Source organism: Fusarium redolens (assembly GCF_020744475.1).
Source record: "Fusarium redolens strain MPI-CAGE-AT-0023 chromosome Unknown BKA55scaffold_2, whole genome shotgun sequence".
NCBI lineage: Eukaryota > Fungi > Ascomycota > Sordariomycetes > Hypocreales > Nectriaceae > Fusarium > Fusarium redolens.
Window position 1 is genome coordinate 1894814 of NW_025763665.1, and position 14735 is coordinate 1909548.

The 14735-nt window shown below is 49.4% G+C and overlaps 4 protein-coding genes across 4 annotated transcripts; 3 read left to right on the top strand and 1 right to left on the bottom strand.

Annotated features, from left to right (window-relative positions):
* Positions 1-283: 283 nt before the first annotated feature.
* Positions 284-3824, top strand: BKA55DRAFT_684509 (uncharacterized protein; the record flags this gene model as incomplete). The annotated part of the gene is made up of 2 exons (XM_046198649.1): positions 284-3716; positions 3766-3824. 2 exons carry the CDS (start codon positions 284-286, stop codon positions 3822-3824), a joined length of 3492 nt encoding a protein of 1163 aa, XP_046055062.1.
* Positions 3825-6377: 2553 nt separating this feature from the next.
* BKA55DRAFT_589685 (uncharacterized protein) lies at positions 6378-8306 on the top strand (the record flags this gene model as incomplete). The annotated part of the gene is made up of 7 exons (XM_046194980.1): positions 6378-6489; positions 6601-6706; positions 6760-6870; positions 6924-7202; positions 7290-7539; positions 7591-7904; positions 7955-8306. The coding sequence occupies 7 exons, from the start codon at positions 6378-6380 to the stop codon at positions 8304-8306; spliced, it is 1524 nt and encodes a 507-aa protein (XP_046055063.1).
* A 400-nt stretch (positions 8307-8706) lies between these two features.
* On the bottom strand, positions 8707-9458 carry BKA55DRAFT_500217 (uncharacterized protein; the record flags this gene model as incomplete). The annotated part of the gene is made up of 3 exons (XM_046186733.1): positions 8707-9035; positions 9092-9326; positions 9393-9458. The coding sequence occupies 3 exons, from the start codon at positions 9456-9458 to the stop codon at positions 8707-8709; spliced, it is 630 nt and encodes a 209-aa protein (XP_046055064.1).
* Positions 9459-10054: 596 nt separating this feature from the next.
* Positions 10055-12202, top strand: BKA55DRAFT_684512 (ELMO/CED-12 family-domain-containing protein; the record flags this gene model as incomplete). The annotated part of the gene is made up of 1 exon (XM_046198650.1): positions 10055-12202. One exon carries the CDS (start codon positions 10055-10057, stop codon positions 12200-12202), a length of 2148 nt encoding a protein of 715 aa, XP_046055065.1.
* Between the last annotated feature and the right edge of the window lie 2533 nt (positions 12203-14735).

Genomic DNA, 14735 nt, shown 5'->3' on the forward strand with positions numbered 1-14735 from the left:
CCGTCAAGCGCCACATACAACCGCCTACATCCCCACATGTCCGACAGTTGATCCTCGTGTCGCCAGAAACAAGCCTGCCTCATTGGACGACTCCACTATCTCTACTGCTCCGGTACCGTCCTGTAATCGTTCCAGCAGAGGTGACAGCGACCAGGAACCACGTCTCTCCGTTCCTGCAAAGACATAGGCGTTCTGTGCTTACTATCCTAAACGCTCAGTTTCTTCTCCTTGGGTCAATGTCGGTGTGCTGAACCTTTCGCTTCCCCTCCGCATTATATTCCCCATGGAGAACGACATACCTACCATCCAGGTCCCTGATGGGCGCTCTTCGAGGAGAGACCGCCTTATGGGCAAGCTGTTTGGTGCTAAAGACCGCAAAGGCGAAGAAGCGCGGTCCGCTGCCAATGTCGAATCATTCCTCCACAGCTCCTCGGATAACCTAACAATCACAAATCCTCCCCCGCCTCCCCCGCCGTCGTCGCTTCCAAAGCTAGCCAAGCTTGACACCACATCAATCTCTCGTTATCCTCAAGCTTTAGGACTTAATCATGCAGCCCAGCAAAACCGTCCTCTCGTCGCAGGTCGACCTGACGCTACAAAGTCACCGAGACGAAGCCCACGGCCCAACAAGAAAGGTCTGACGGTGAGGTTTGATGATGCTGCTCCTGAAGTCATTGGTGAAGGAGGTGATGAGTCCGAGATCCCAACTCAAGAGATCTCGAAGCGCAAAGCGGCCCGTCCCAAGCAACAACCGCAACCATCACAACCACCACAACCACCACAACCTCCAGCTCATCGTAGAGCCCCAATGCCGCCAGGACGACCCCCCCCTCCCGATTCAGCTGCTTCAGTTTCACCAGTAGACGATTTCCGACCAAAGCCTTTGTCCCGAACCCAAACAGGCTTCTCGTCAATTTACACACCCGAATCCGATGAAGAGTCTGAGGCTGGACTTGACCGTAATTCTAAATCAGACGAGCTGGTCTCACCTGTATCTGCACAACAGCACACACTTAGCCCAGGAAGACCAATAGGCGCGAGGTTTTTAGGTGCAGCAGCAAGACAAGATGAGAATAGGAGGTCATACATCGAGATTCATTCTGCGCAGCAGCGAGAAGCAGAAGGCCGAGCTTTTGCTGAAGCTGCTCGGGTTGCCAGCGCCACCTCTGCATCCTCACACAATTGGGACGACCCCCATTCCGCCACGCCTCTTTCGTCTTCTCCAGTTGAATCACGAAGACGAGGGCCTCCATCTCCCGAAGCTCAAGTCTCGAAACCGAGCCTCGAGTACAGCCCTGCAGCTTCTCTCCATTCCAACTCTTCCTCATATTCTCCTCCTGCGCCCCCAGCTGCAGTTCCAGCTTCTGCTCCTGGTCCATCTGGGTCACCGCCTGGGGCTCAGGCTCCAGCTCCCACTGCAGTTTCTGCAACCTCTACTCCGACCTCCGAAGTCAACCAATTGTCAAGACAGCCGAGTATCGCACCGCAACGTGCTCCTCCCATGATGGCTTCTAGAGCACTGTCTGTAAGAGTCGCTGATGGTACTTCCGCAGCTGCTGAGCAAGCCCTCGAGACCTTCACCTCCAGGACAAGTCATCTTTTTGAGCTCTTCCGCCTCCATGCAGAATCTGTGAAGCCTCTGTCGACCTGTTCATTGATCGAATTCGGTCGTGGCGCACTATGGTGGTTTCTCAAGGGTCGCATGGGTTTGGAGGTTGCAATCAGGGAGAGGCCCAATTCTCCCCAGGGCCAGATGCAAAACGACAGGGACCGCCAGCAAGCATATGCTAATTTGGCCAAAGCATTCTGGCTTTGCGAACTCGTCATTCCAGAAATTGCACAAGCGCAGGGGATTGAAATTGATCCCGAAGTCGACGACGTTAGCACGAGTCTGGTCTCAGCGCTTAAGAAGTTGGCCATGTCTATGAAACGAAACGGCTTCTTGCCCCCTGAAGATGCATTTTTACCACAGAGCATTGACAAGTCAATATGGGTTGAGTACCCACCTCTGAGCCAAGATATGATTGCTCTTCTTTCTGGCAACTGGGCTTCGGGTCTCACAGCGATGACAAGCCCAATGTCTAAGTTGAGACTCCTTGATTCTCTACCGGTGGGCGATACTGCCGATAACTTCAACTATGGCAGAGTGCAAGCTGATGCCTATCTTATGGAACAAGGGCACGAAGATCAAAAGCTCTATTTTCCGTGTTTGCTCTCCATGGTTCGCCCGCAGAAGTCTACGGGGCTTGTATTCATCCTCGCCAGTCAGAACGGCCACGTGCAGCTTGTTATTCAAGAAAACAAGAACGTTGGTCCAATCTGGGACGATGTGCGATGGCGAAAGGAAACATGCACGGTCGACATTCGATTACGACGTGGCTTCATGTTGACCATTCAACTCGTTCAGCAAGATTTCAGAACACTGTGGAATATGTACGATTTTGGAAGCAAGGTCAACAACTCCCTTTATCCACGAAGCGACGAGAGCATGGTATTTAGGTCAACATTGCGGTCGTTCCAGGTTATGGATGCAGACCCTAACTATCGTCAATTCCCCAAGGAGCCAACACCATATTGTGAGATCTCGCTTTTTGAAAAGCTTTACAAAGAGAACGGCCCTGCAGCTACTCGTACATGGCATCTTGGCTTCCGAATCGCGGTGGTGACTGGACCAAAGACAAGGACACTAAGTGGTGTTCAACATGTGTATTCCCCAGCTCAACCTGTCCAGTTCGGTTTCTTTCGCGGTGACGGCGATGCCCCCTCTTTGGCTATCAAGTATGAGAACGGCAAATCCAAGGGTCGCATGGTGATGGTGTTTAGTGATGACAAGGCAAGGATCAAGTTTCACTCGATTCTTACTGGAACCGCTCTGGATCATGATGAGAAGATTTACTCAGACGTGCCACTCAAGAACTTCTCTGTGGCTCAAAGTCTCCGTGAGCCTTTGGGAATGGCTCCATTCAGTCGCATGCCTTGGAAGGCTGCGAGAGTGGTCAACGATGAGTATGGCGGAGATATGCCACCAACAGTGTTGGCCGATCACCTCAAAGTTGTAATAGACTACCAGAATGGTAATGTTGCTGATCGCATCAATGTGGCACCTGGAGAGTTACGTGTTAGGCTGGAAGTGAGCAACGCTAAAGTCTTCCGAGTTCTTCGGCAACCACAAAAGGACATGACTATCTCGGTCTCTGAGGCCCAGGTGCCCAAAGAGCTTCCTAGAAATATGTCGGATGCATTGCAGCTGCTGAGGCACAACCAAACCATTCGAACGTTCGAGTTCAATAACTTGAAAGACCTGCACGATTTCCAATATGCAATGACAGGGTTCGAGGTGATCTTCGACGCCCTTGCAGTGACCTTTGCGATCCAGCGACGTCGTATGGTTGTACCAATCCATAAGAAATGGGAAGCAGGATACACCCGAATCCAGGTCATACGACAGGAAGACAAGCAGCTACAGTTATTGGCCTTCTTTGAGGACTTCCATCACGGACACTGCATGAATTTCCTCTTGAAGGGGACCGACGTTTATGAGAGTGTACAGCGAAGCAGCAAGTGTGGTATCAAGTTCGTTGACGCCAAGTTCCCTCTACCACGACTACCAGCAGACAAAGACGGTGACTACGACGATATGGCATTTGTCTGCCTCGACCTCCCAGATTTACCAGGCGAGCATGACGATATTTCGATTTTGTTTGAGAACGAGTCAGGTGAGTGAATAGAATGAAAACTGACTTAGACAATGCTGATAATGAACAGACCGAGATGCGCTAGCACAGTGCTTACCGGCGCCAATTAAGGGTTCAAAAAAGAAATGAACCGTTGTTGAAGAGCAGTAGTATGGCAGTAAGACGCAAGCGTCTTTGAAGCCGAACAACAGGCCGAGATGAGATTCTTTATACCCAAGATGGAAGTGTCAAATGAGTGAGGGATATCGCGACAGCTCAAATGCCGCCAGGAAGACGAATCGGAGGTCCGGGGTGTCACAGAGTCCGAAACCCGTACCTGATGGAATAGTTAGAGCAACATGTCGAGTTAGACCGGTATTCTCGGACGACGGAGACATTGAGAAGCCGAAGTCGCGAGAACGAAAAGAAGCTGGACTTGTATATGGGCTATATTTGAAATAAGGCCCCAAGCGATCTGGAATGATTCATGGGTCGCCTCGAGCACACGATGGTACCTCAGTTTGATTTTGTCGGAAGTGCCGGCCTTGGAGAAGCGTCACCTGAAGAAAGCCACATTGCATTTTTTTTATGTGGGAATGCTTTATCATATCATTGAATACCAAGAGGAGAGGGAGTGAGAATCAGAGGGAGACAGACCACTCTACGAGTAGATGATATCGTCCATTAGGGCTTGGATGGTAAAAAGGAGATAGAACAACCAAGAGCAGGTTATACTCTTATCGACTGGTTATGCAAACAGCCGGTAGAGAGACAATATTAAAATACTGTTAACGACAAATTATGCTGCACCGTTAGGAGGTTTTTACTGCACACACCCAAGCCCAGATGAGCCTCAGCCTTAGAAGAAAGGGTCTAGAGGACCCGGGCCGAGTGGGGCCGAAACTTGATCGCTCGTGATTGGATCAAGCGTTCGTATTGTGACAATACGAGGATACCTTGAAGTATCTGAGCTCCATCTTAACTGGATTCGTTTATGTCTTGACATTGGATGTGAGTTAGCAGCTATTTGGCTTCCTTAGGTATATTTAATCGCTCACCCATCCAAACAGAGTGTATATTTATTATCCATTATCTACTAGTGGTCCTTTAACAGACAGTCTGAAAACAGCCACTCGTTCTTTTTGTACTTGTTAGACCTCCACTCCAATGTGGATGATATCATTCACTGTGGTACAGTCTGCACTGATTCGATTGAGTGAAGTTCCTGCTTGGCTGGAATGGTCGGTGTGTGTGAGCTCATGGCTCTGACGTAGTTCAAGCTAAGCTCCCTGTTAGCTCCAGTGAGCTTCAGCTTATGACACCAGAATATTCATCAACTACTAGTGCTACAATTCTTTACGACAGGTACTAGTTTAGAGGAAAATACTCATATCAACTACTAGATAGATACCTCTACAAGGAATAGGTGTACAAAAACAAAAATTCATAACAGTTGGGAACATCTTGACTCGTCAGGGTTATTCCTTGGCAGTCAGGGCAGATATCAGCCCCCACCTCCTGGTCAAGGCAACGACAATCCTTCTCCATCGCGGGGCAGATCTGCTGAATTGATTCTCAGAAATGATTGGATCTTGATTACATAGGTAGCCTTATTCTCGATGCCTGCTCAGATGGTTGATGCCGCCACTTGCCATCACTACCTCCACTACCACTACCTACCTGATGTTAATCTGCCTTGGAAGGTGTTGAGAAACGTGATCTTTTCAGTGCCCATCCTCTCCCCTGGCGTCACTTTGGTCATTTCTAGACCGTTTTTGTTCGCACCGGGCCATCCGTTCCGTCATTGCCATAGCTTAGCTATTACCCTCTTCTCCCTACTTTGGTGCCTTGGGTGACTGCCTTATCGTTTCTTAATATCTTTTTCTCTCCAGTCAATACCACCACGCTCAACTCTACCTTACAATCCATACCAAATATTCTCACTCCGTCGCCTCCGCTGAACTACCGCTCGCAAACGATATCGCTATTTCTCAAGCTCCACTTGAGCTCCAGCTCTCTTCCCGCTGTGACTGTCCCAACTGTGGCTTCATCATACATCATATAAAGGCCCCCGCACCCAACCCAACAAAGCTCGAACTGCGCCTCTACAGGACTGTGGTCCCGTACGTTCATCTGGCTGTTGTCCATACCGACATTCTTTGATAGCCTCAGCAAACGAAACCGTCTGGAAACCAACGTAGGCAGCAACCTCTAGCAGCAAGAAACAATGGTCATGGGTCTAGTCTCTCATGGACGCCGAAGGACCGGCAGCATCGCGAGTGAGTTTGTCCATCTTCTTTCTTGTCTTATAAAAGAATCGGAACCTCTTGTGACAGCTTCACTGCGCAATCGACCACATGGAATCTTCCGCCTGTACACTGAATTTACGTTGGTGTCTCCCTTTTTCAAGACCGTCACCTAGAGGCTGCAGTACCGGCATAGGTAGCTTGGAGCTCTAGTGAAGGGCGGCCCCCTCTGTTCTGTTCTCTTCTCTATTCGGTTCAAGCGCTCTCTCGCCCACAACCCTTCACATTGGATCCCCACTCAGTAAATCCGAATCCTCCGTCCCTGTCCCTATCCCTGACTTCATAGTTATCGATCGAGTTCTGTTCTGCCCCTCCCAAATCTGCACCCCTCCAAATTCCCTTATATTTTTCTTGAATTTTTTTCTTTTTTTCTTTCGTTGGCCGCTGAAGAGTCGTCATGTTGACAAACTGGTTTTCGCAACCTGCAGGCACTCGCTCCTCCACTGATGACCCTCGTGGTCCCGACGCTGAGGATGACACCCTAGTGATGGAGCCCGATCAGGGCAATGGTGAGCCCCTCCTTCGTTGCAGGTTGCGTCGACTTTCGCAGTAACGGTGCGATCGCGACTCGAACCGCCTCGGCCATTCGACCTTGAACTGACTATCGTGATGGATTCAAGTCCTCTCCCATATTATCTCCCAACTGCGACCTGGGGCCGATCTCAGTCGTGTCGTTCTTCCCACCTTTATTCTCGAACCCCGCAGTATGCTCGAGCGCATCACGAAGTGAAATCCCCTGTCTAAATCATGACAACCTGAAGTTAACTTGTTGGCTGCAGCTTCATGTGCCACCCCGAAATGCTCCTCCAGATTCCATCCATAGATGACCCCGTCGAGCGCTTCGTATCCGTAGTCAAGTTCTACCTCAGTGGTTGGCATATTCGTCCTCCGTGAGTTTGTGCCTATCGTCGATGTCGATGCGCCAGTTACTGACAATCTGTAGAGGCGTCAAGAAGCCCCTAAATCCTATTCTGGGTGAAATTTTCACTTGTTACTGGGACTTTGAGGATGGAAAGCGCGCATATTACATTTCTGAACAGACTTCCCACCACCCGCCCAAGTCGAGTTACTTCTACATGGCTCCAGACCACCACATTCGTATCGACGGAACTCTCAAGCCTCGGAGTCGTTTCCTGGGAAACTCTGCCGCCAGTCTGATGGAAGGTATTGCATTTCTGAGTTTGCTGAACCGTGGCAAGGACCCTGCAAAGGGAGAGCAATAGTATGTTGACGCAACGCATTCAACCCTTGCATGGCTGTTTGGCTTTACAGCGCATATTTCGGTGTGTATTTTCTAACAGGATGGCAGTATTCTCACCCAACCAAACATGTATGCCCGAGGCATTCTGTTTGGTAAAATGAAGTACGAGCTTGGAGATCATAGCTTTGTCCGATGTCCTGAACTCGACCTGGTTGCTGATGTCGACTTCAAAACAAAAGGCTGGGTTGGTGGTACTTACAATGCCATTGGCGGAGTGATCAAGAGGGAGAGCACTGGCGAGATCTTGTTTGAGCTCTCTGGCCTCTGGAGCGAGGAGATGTACATCAAAGACGTGACGGTTGGTGCAACCATTTACAACACAAGCTCATCTTTAGGCTAATTTGATTAGACTGGTCACCGAGAGATGTTCTTCAACGCTTTGAGATCAAAGCCCTCGCCACCAACTGTTCGACCAATCGAGGAGCAAGAGGAACGAGAGTCTCAGCGACTCTGGGACAAGACGGCCAGAGCTGTCAAGGACCGTAACCACGAACTTGCCACAGACGAGAAGACCAAGATTGAGGATCGACAACGTGAGGAGGCTGCCCAACGAGCACAGGAAAATATCGAGTGGCACCCACGACTATTCAGGAGAGTCCAAGGTGGTCCCGGTGGACTGGAAGAAGGCGAAGAAGATCTGGAATGGGTCATAAACGCCAATATGTAAGTGCTGACAAACTTATGTAGTTGACATTCCACTAACTTGTTTCAAGTGATCATGCTGCGACTCCCGAGAAGCAAGCTGAGCAAATCATGGCAATCTATCCCATCGTCAAAGGACAAAAGTCTAACCAACGAAACGTCATCCCTCCGCACAGCCCTTCTGCCAAGCCTGCTCAAACAGCATCAGCTCAACCGGTTGAGAATCACATCGACGATAACCTCATCAACTTTGACGAAACACCTGCGGCTGCTAAGCCGGATCAGAAACCTGTTGCTGAACAAGCAACAAAGCAATCTGAGATTCAAGGCTTGCTCAGCTCCACGGGAAAGCAAGCTGATGGACCGCTGATTGACTTCACAAACGATCTGAAAAAGGACTTACCGCCTACCACACAACAATAAAACCAATGAAAAAATGAATATCAATTATCTCTTAGATATAGAGGCAGCGAGGACTGACTTTGGAACAGTCGGACTAAGACGGAAGCAGGGGATAGGCAGGCTATATCAACATCGGCGCGCATCGGGATTAGTTATACACGGGTTTTTTGCATTCTCCGTGGGTTTACAATGAGTCAGAAGGGTTTCAACACCGGCCTCCGCCAGGTGACTACTGCAGTATTCTTTTTTGAGATATATTTGATGAAGGGAGGGGTATCCGTAATGGTTGAATCGCCCAAGAATCCTTACATAAAAACTATTAGAACAAACCCCCAGCCCCTATAACGCCATGACCGTGCCATCCATATTGCATATCTTCCCATCGAATGTCCTTTACCACACAGTATCTGTATATAAGCCGCTAGAAGCGACGTCTTGTGGGTTCAGGTGTAGGTGATCGAGACGCGCTCTTCTCATCGCGACCGCGCTCCTTAAGCCACTTCTTTGTGCTGAGAGTAAGATCGCGATCGAGTTCTTCGCTAGGGTTCTTTCGGTGGATGAAGTTGCAGAACCCTCCTCGAACACAACCTTCGCCAGAGTTAAGTCGACAACAGGCCTCGCGGAAGTCGGTAACAGGACTTAGTTCGCAGTATATCGGGCGCGCAGCATACCATCGGCTGTTAAGCTCATCGCAGGCCTTCTGGGCTGACTCTTCATACTTGAAGCGGGCGTAGACGTTGCCAATCAGGTCTGTTTGAAGTTAGCATTTGCAAACTCGACAGAATTCGGGAAAGAAAACGACTCACGATCATTGTTGTTGTCACAAACAACAAGCTCCTCCAGCTCGCCGTATTTACAAAGCTCACACCAGATATCCTCGTAGAAGGCGTCGAAGTGGTTCTGGAGTTGAGAAGGATTCATTCGATTTTTGGGATCGTATGCCGGATTCTGGTAGAGGTTGGGCATCAGAATCGTCTGACTGTAGGAAGGCTTGACGTGTTTTCGCGAGCAGCGATCGCCGTGACGACAAGCGCCGATTTTCTACATACGCGCGAACAGAGTCAGTAATCTTGGTCTTGCGACTGAGACGCGTTTGCAAGAACTTACGAAGTAGAAAGAGCAGTTGACCTTGTCAAGCTCTGTACCGAAAATTGAGGCAAGGAAATTGGCCATTGTTGCGGTTCTGGTGGAAAGGAGAATATGGGGCGGCAACAAGTTGAAGAAGACTCGGAGGTTACGAGGTTGAATATGGAAATCAATTGCAGGTATCGAAGATGCTTGATGAGGTACGTACCTTCTCACGTGCGATGGAAGACTCCAGCCTTCCGTTCTGTGGCTTGATAAGCCTCGTCGCCACAGATCAAACATCTGACTAAAAGTTAGCGCCATGCTTCTGACAGGGTTCATTCAATAACCCTTCTCATCGGCCTGAGACACAAGCCTCTCCTGAACTGGCTGAGCTCTGAGAGGCTAAAGTCCAAGTTAGGGTGGAGAGCTTCCCCAAACATTTTCTGGCAATTGGTTTAATTTCGACAGGGTCTTTGTTTGGGACCTTGGTTAAGGAGACGAAACGCAGCACAAACGCAGCCAGGGTGCACTCCTGCTCCTATACTCTCAACCACACGACATACAATTTAATCGCCCAATTCACAGATGAAACATATGCAATTCTCTTCTTAATATGCATCATTGGGCAATGATTGCGACATCATAAGATCTTTGTTGTCCCTTCTCTCTGTTTGTTTACCTAAAGGATCATCACCTCGACCATGGATCAAGCAGACATACCCGCGCTGCTGGCGCGAATGGCGAGCGATGAAGATGCTTCGCGCAAGATGGCAGTATTTAAACTGCAGAACTCGATTAATGATCCAGCATTTGCCGATGTGTTCATATCCTCAGGCGGTCTTGTCGTGCTCCGTCGACTTATCATGACATCTGCTGGTAACACGCTCGCATACTCTCTTCAAAGTCTTACACGATTGCTGGAAGTCGATATGGGATGGGATATCTTCGAAGGTCCAACGGCAAGCGATCTTGTCGAGCGTGTCGTCGAATTGATCGTTACAAACCCTCTTGTCAATATTCTTAGAGGAGCCATGTCTATCTTGGTCGCACTTGTCGGTCATTCCCAGTCTACGAACCAAAGCGATGCCGCGAACCGAACACCAGGAACCTTTGGCTTCCGCGCCCTGAAACCCGCCGTGGCTGTGTACCCGAACTTCTTCGAGCTGGTTATACAGCAGCTGCAGAGTGCAGATCATGCCCTGTGTGCAAATGCACTGATGCTGATCAACGCCCTGATCCGAGACGCCGTATCGGGCGAGAGTACAACAAATGGTGGAAAGGCTAACGCAGGTTCAGGAGAGGATTGGGCCAAGTTCATCAAGCGACTACAAGACTTGGGGCTTATCAAGGCAGTTCACAGGCTCATGCAGAGTTCTGCGCTTCAGGACCTGGCGCATCCCATGCTGGAGTTCCAAACGCTAACCAAAATTCTATTGAGGAAGTGGCGCGAAGTCGATGTTGATCTCGAGCGACCGGAGCACCGAAGAGCTCTCAAGGGACTTCATCTGGCGAGTGCACCGGAGCGAGCTCACGTAAACGGACACTCCCCGGGACAAGAGTCGCACGAGGCTCCAGGAAAGAAGGGTAGCAGGCGTCACAATCCCGAAAAATGGAGGAGACTTGGATTCGAGACGGAGAGTCCCGCACAGGAGTTCGATATGACTGGTTTCTTGGGTATGATGGACCTGACCGACTACGTCCGCAGGAATGAGGATGGATTTCAGAAGCTGCTGCTTGAACAGGCAGGGAAGCCTGCACCTGAGCGCTGCCCCGTGGCCAGGGCCAGTTTCGCTGTGACAATGATACTGTACGACCACTTCGACGTGGACAAGACGGATCTGGATGATGTCAGAGGGTACCAGTTATTGGAAGCCAAAGACCACGACAGATTATTCAGACCCTTACTGCTCCAGTGGTCTCGGCTGCACACTGCAGGCTTGTATGCCTTCTTCCGTGTCTGGAAACTCACTGGCGCGGAACAGGGTGATTTTGAAAAGGTAGCCGAGCTGGTTAGGATCCTGGTCGACTGCGTTGTCGGAGGAGCTACAAGGACCAAGGATGTGGCCGAGGTGGAAGAAGAGATGCAAGAGTACGATGTCCCGCGACTACGGGAACAGCAGATGGGCCTGTTGGAAATGTCGTTTGAAAGCACCTGGGGTCAGCATCTACAACAAGTGAGAGAAGAGCTGAAACAAGAGGCTCTGCAGTTCGTTAAGGAGCAGCGAATTCGATGCCTTCTCCAAGGATCTTGGTTCTCAAAGCCCACGCCCAAGCGAGACAATGGCGCAGTGAAGCACAGACTATTCACACCTACACCTTGGCGATATGCTAAACTCTCTCATAACCGACGATATCTACACTATGCCGACTTTGAGGAAAAGACCGTAACGGCGCCCAGCCTGGATTCGTTGGGCGAAAAGGTTGATCTCAGCACTATCAGTTCTGTTGTATCCAACGTTTCAGCACCCAATGAAGACACGCGGAGTACCATGAGTGATATGATGGGCAGGGATGCAACTCCTAAGACAACAACCAAGATCACAGTCTACAGTTTCGTGAATCCAGCCGAGGCGGCAAGGGGAACGGATAGCAAGGAACAGCCCATCTTTACTTTGTGGCCACTGAGCCACAGCCTGGCCTCGGAATGGCTGGACGGACTCTTGATGCTACTGAACCAAGCGCCCATAACGGCAGAGACCAACAAGCTTGTGAACCTGGTGAGCGAGTATGGGCTCAAGATCCGACTATTGAATGTCCGAATGGACACGGCATTTGACGGCCCAGAGCCCGGAGCTGGCGTGATACCGAGCCGAGATGGTCTAGACGATGATTACTTTTTTGAGGTGTGAGCGCGAAAGATGGTTGAGCACATTGTTTCTTTCTTTTGTTATGTCCGTTTGTGTTTCGCGATTCATAATTATACCCCATATCGTTGCACGGCAAGGCCAATAGAGATAGCGAGCGTTTTTTTAGACAAGCTGAGTACAGCTGCTGGAAGAGCATATCAGAGATAAAGTGAGGCATTAACTTTGGGCGTGTTATTGAATATTTCATGCTTTGTTGCGGCATGATAGCCTGGCATCTGCATTGCTTTGTGTTTACATATATCCTGAAACATGATATTTTGACGCATAGCCTATGTAGATGTACGAATTTGAGATGTTGCTTCATGGCATAAGAAAAGAGTTCATGGCATATCGTGCTTAGAAGCTCGGACTGCTCTCTGATCTTGTTGTGACATTTGCCTACTTTAAGGCATTGCGTTCCGAGGAAAAGGATCTCATCTCCATTCTCAGATGGCGGTCACTCATGCAATGGTAATCAGTTCTAGTGGAGGGGAGGGATTGAATGGCTTGGAACGGTTCGGCTTCAGGCCGATTCGGAGACAAGCCAAGGAAGCGGTCCGGGGGTACGGGGGTCGGCAATGGATCGACGGGTCCTGCTCTGTAGCTAGCAAGTCAAGATGAAGGATCCGACAAGGTCTGAGAGACGAGGTATCAGTAGATAGGCATTCACGTTGGAATTTGTTGCAGTTAGCTCCACAGGATTGAGTTCTTTTGAGATACCGACCGAACCGCGAGCCAAACGCTCAGAGTCAGTCTCGAACAAAACTTGATGAGATGCTTTAGAAGGTTGTGGGTAATCTTTCGATCGACATTGGAGAGCTAGGACGGAGGTAGTTTGCTTGGGCAGCTCGGAACGGTTTTCTATGGAGCTTCGAGGTTGGAGTGGCATACATTGAGTGGATCTACAGATAGATCGTGGATCATGATGGTTGGATCGTGTAACGATACGATGGAGAGAGATCCAATTCTGCTGAAGTGGCCTGGTCTGATATGGGCTGAGTTGTATTGCATATGGTATTTTGTAAAGCCTAGGTTGTCCCTCTGACAGGTTGATAGCTTTTACTCATAGCACAGTTTAACAAGTATTCCATTCTTCTGCGCCTAAAGCACCAATCTAATAAACTTCATAACAATGTAGACCAAGTTAAGTCAAAATCTAGTCTAGGTACTAGTTCATCCGTCTGTAACAGGGAGCGAGATGCTGAGGCACACATCAATAGCGGTGACGCTTCGTCTTCCACTTGGCTTGCTACAACTGGTGTCGCGTGCATAAGCGTGAGGCCCCTCTCTGCTCTGCTCTGCATTTGCGTTGTTTGGAGAGGAGCAGAAAAAAAGTTACAACCCGGTTTTTAGCTGTACAAGTTACAAGCAAGCTCCCGGAATGGCCACGTCCCCATCGGAGCCCAGCGGAAGAGGAAAGAAGAGAGGATTGCGGTGTGCAATTCGATCCAATGCTGATCGTATCGCGCGTGGTTGGGCTCTTTTGTTTGTTTATTTTTGTTCTTGTGTACTTTCTCTTAGGTACCCGTCCGGTATATCGAGAGTGAAGCAAGAAAAAGGCGGAGCTAGCCTTTGTATTTAGTTTTCTTCGTCCCTCCTCTTCCCTCTCCCTTTCCCTTCCCTTCCTCTTCTCTTCTAGGTCAGTCATTGATATGGCCCTCCTTCAATAAAACCTCATCTGTTTGGGTTGAAGGAGAGGAGAAGACGACAAGAACTGAGCCCAAATATACTCGTCGAGCCTCTCTCTATCGAAGGGAGAGGCATTGCTGCGGGCTGCCAGCCCAGTTGAGAACTGGCTGAGGATCAGTAATTTTTACTGACCCATCCCTTGACCGAATATTTCGTGTATATCGAATTCCTTCCATTCACCTCATCATCTCTGGGGCAGATTCCATTCCGAGGTACGTACCTCCTTGAGATTTCCTTCCAGCTGTGGAGATCAATCAGTCTTGGCCCTGCTGGGTTGGAGACACTTGACCACCCCTGAAGCGAAGCCGAAGCTGACAGGAGACGCGCCCTTCTAGCAAATCACGTCTCGGAGAAAAAAAAGTTGTCCCCTAAAAGGGACAGCCAATCTTATCGGGAATCTGTGCAGTACCAGTTTACTGGATATTACAGTGCAGAACTGCCAGAACAAACAAATTAAACTCCCCCTTCTCCCAACATTACCTTCAGTACAACTGCAATCTTGCAACATTCCGTTCATTCTTGGACTTGAAGCCTTTTCGAAGTTGCTGATAAAACCGCGCCTCGGTATGTTTGCCCCTTTTTACCCAGATACCTAAGGTATCTATCTATCTATCTACCTCTTCGTCAGCTTGTGGCTTCTCCTTTGATTAGTCTGCGCCTCGTATCCCATCCCCTTAACATGTGCTATCTCTTCCTGCCAGCTTGTCCTCAACTTTTCTCTGCTGCCTGAATCCGAATCTATTATTACTTCTTTCATTGCGCTAACTTTTAATTGATTCACTCAGCTCATCACAAGAGTATCCATTCTTTCACATTGAACACGCAATTGACTTTCGTCACTCTTCCT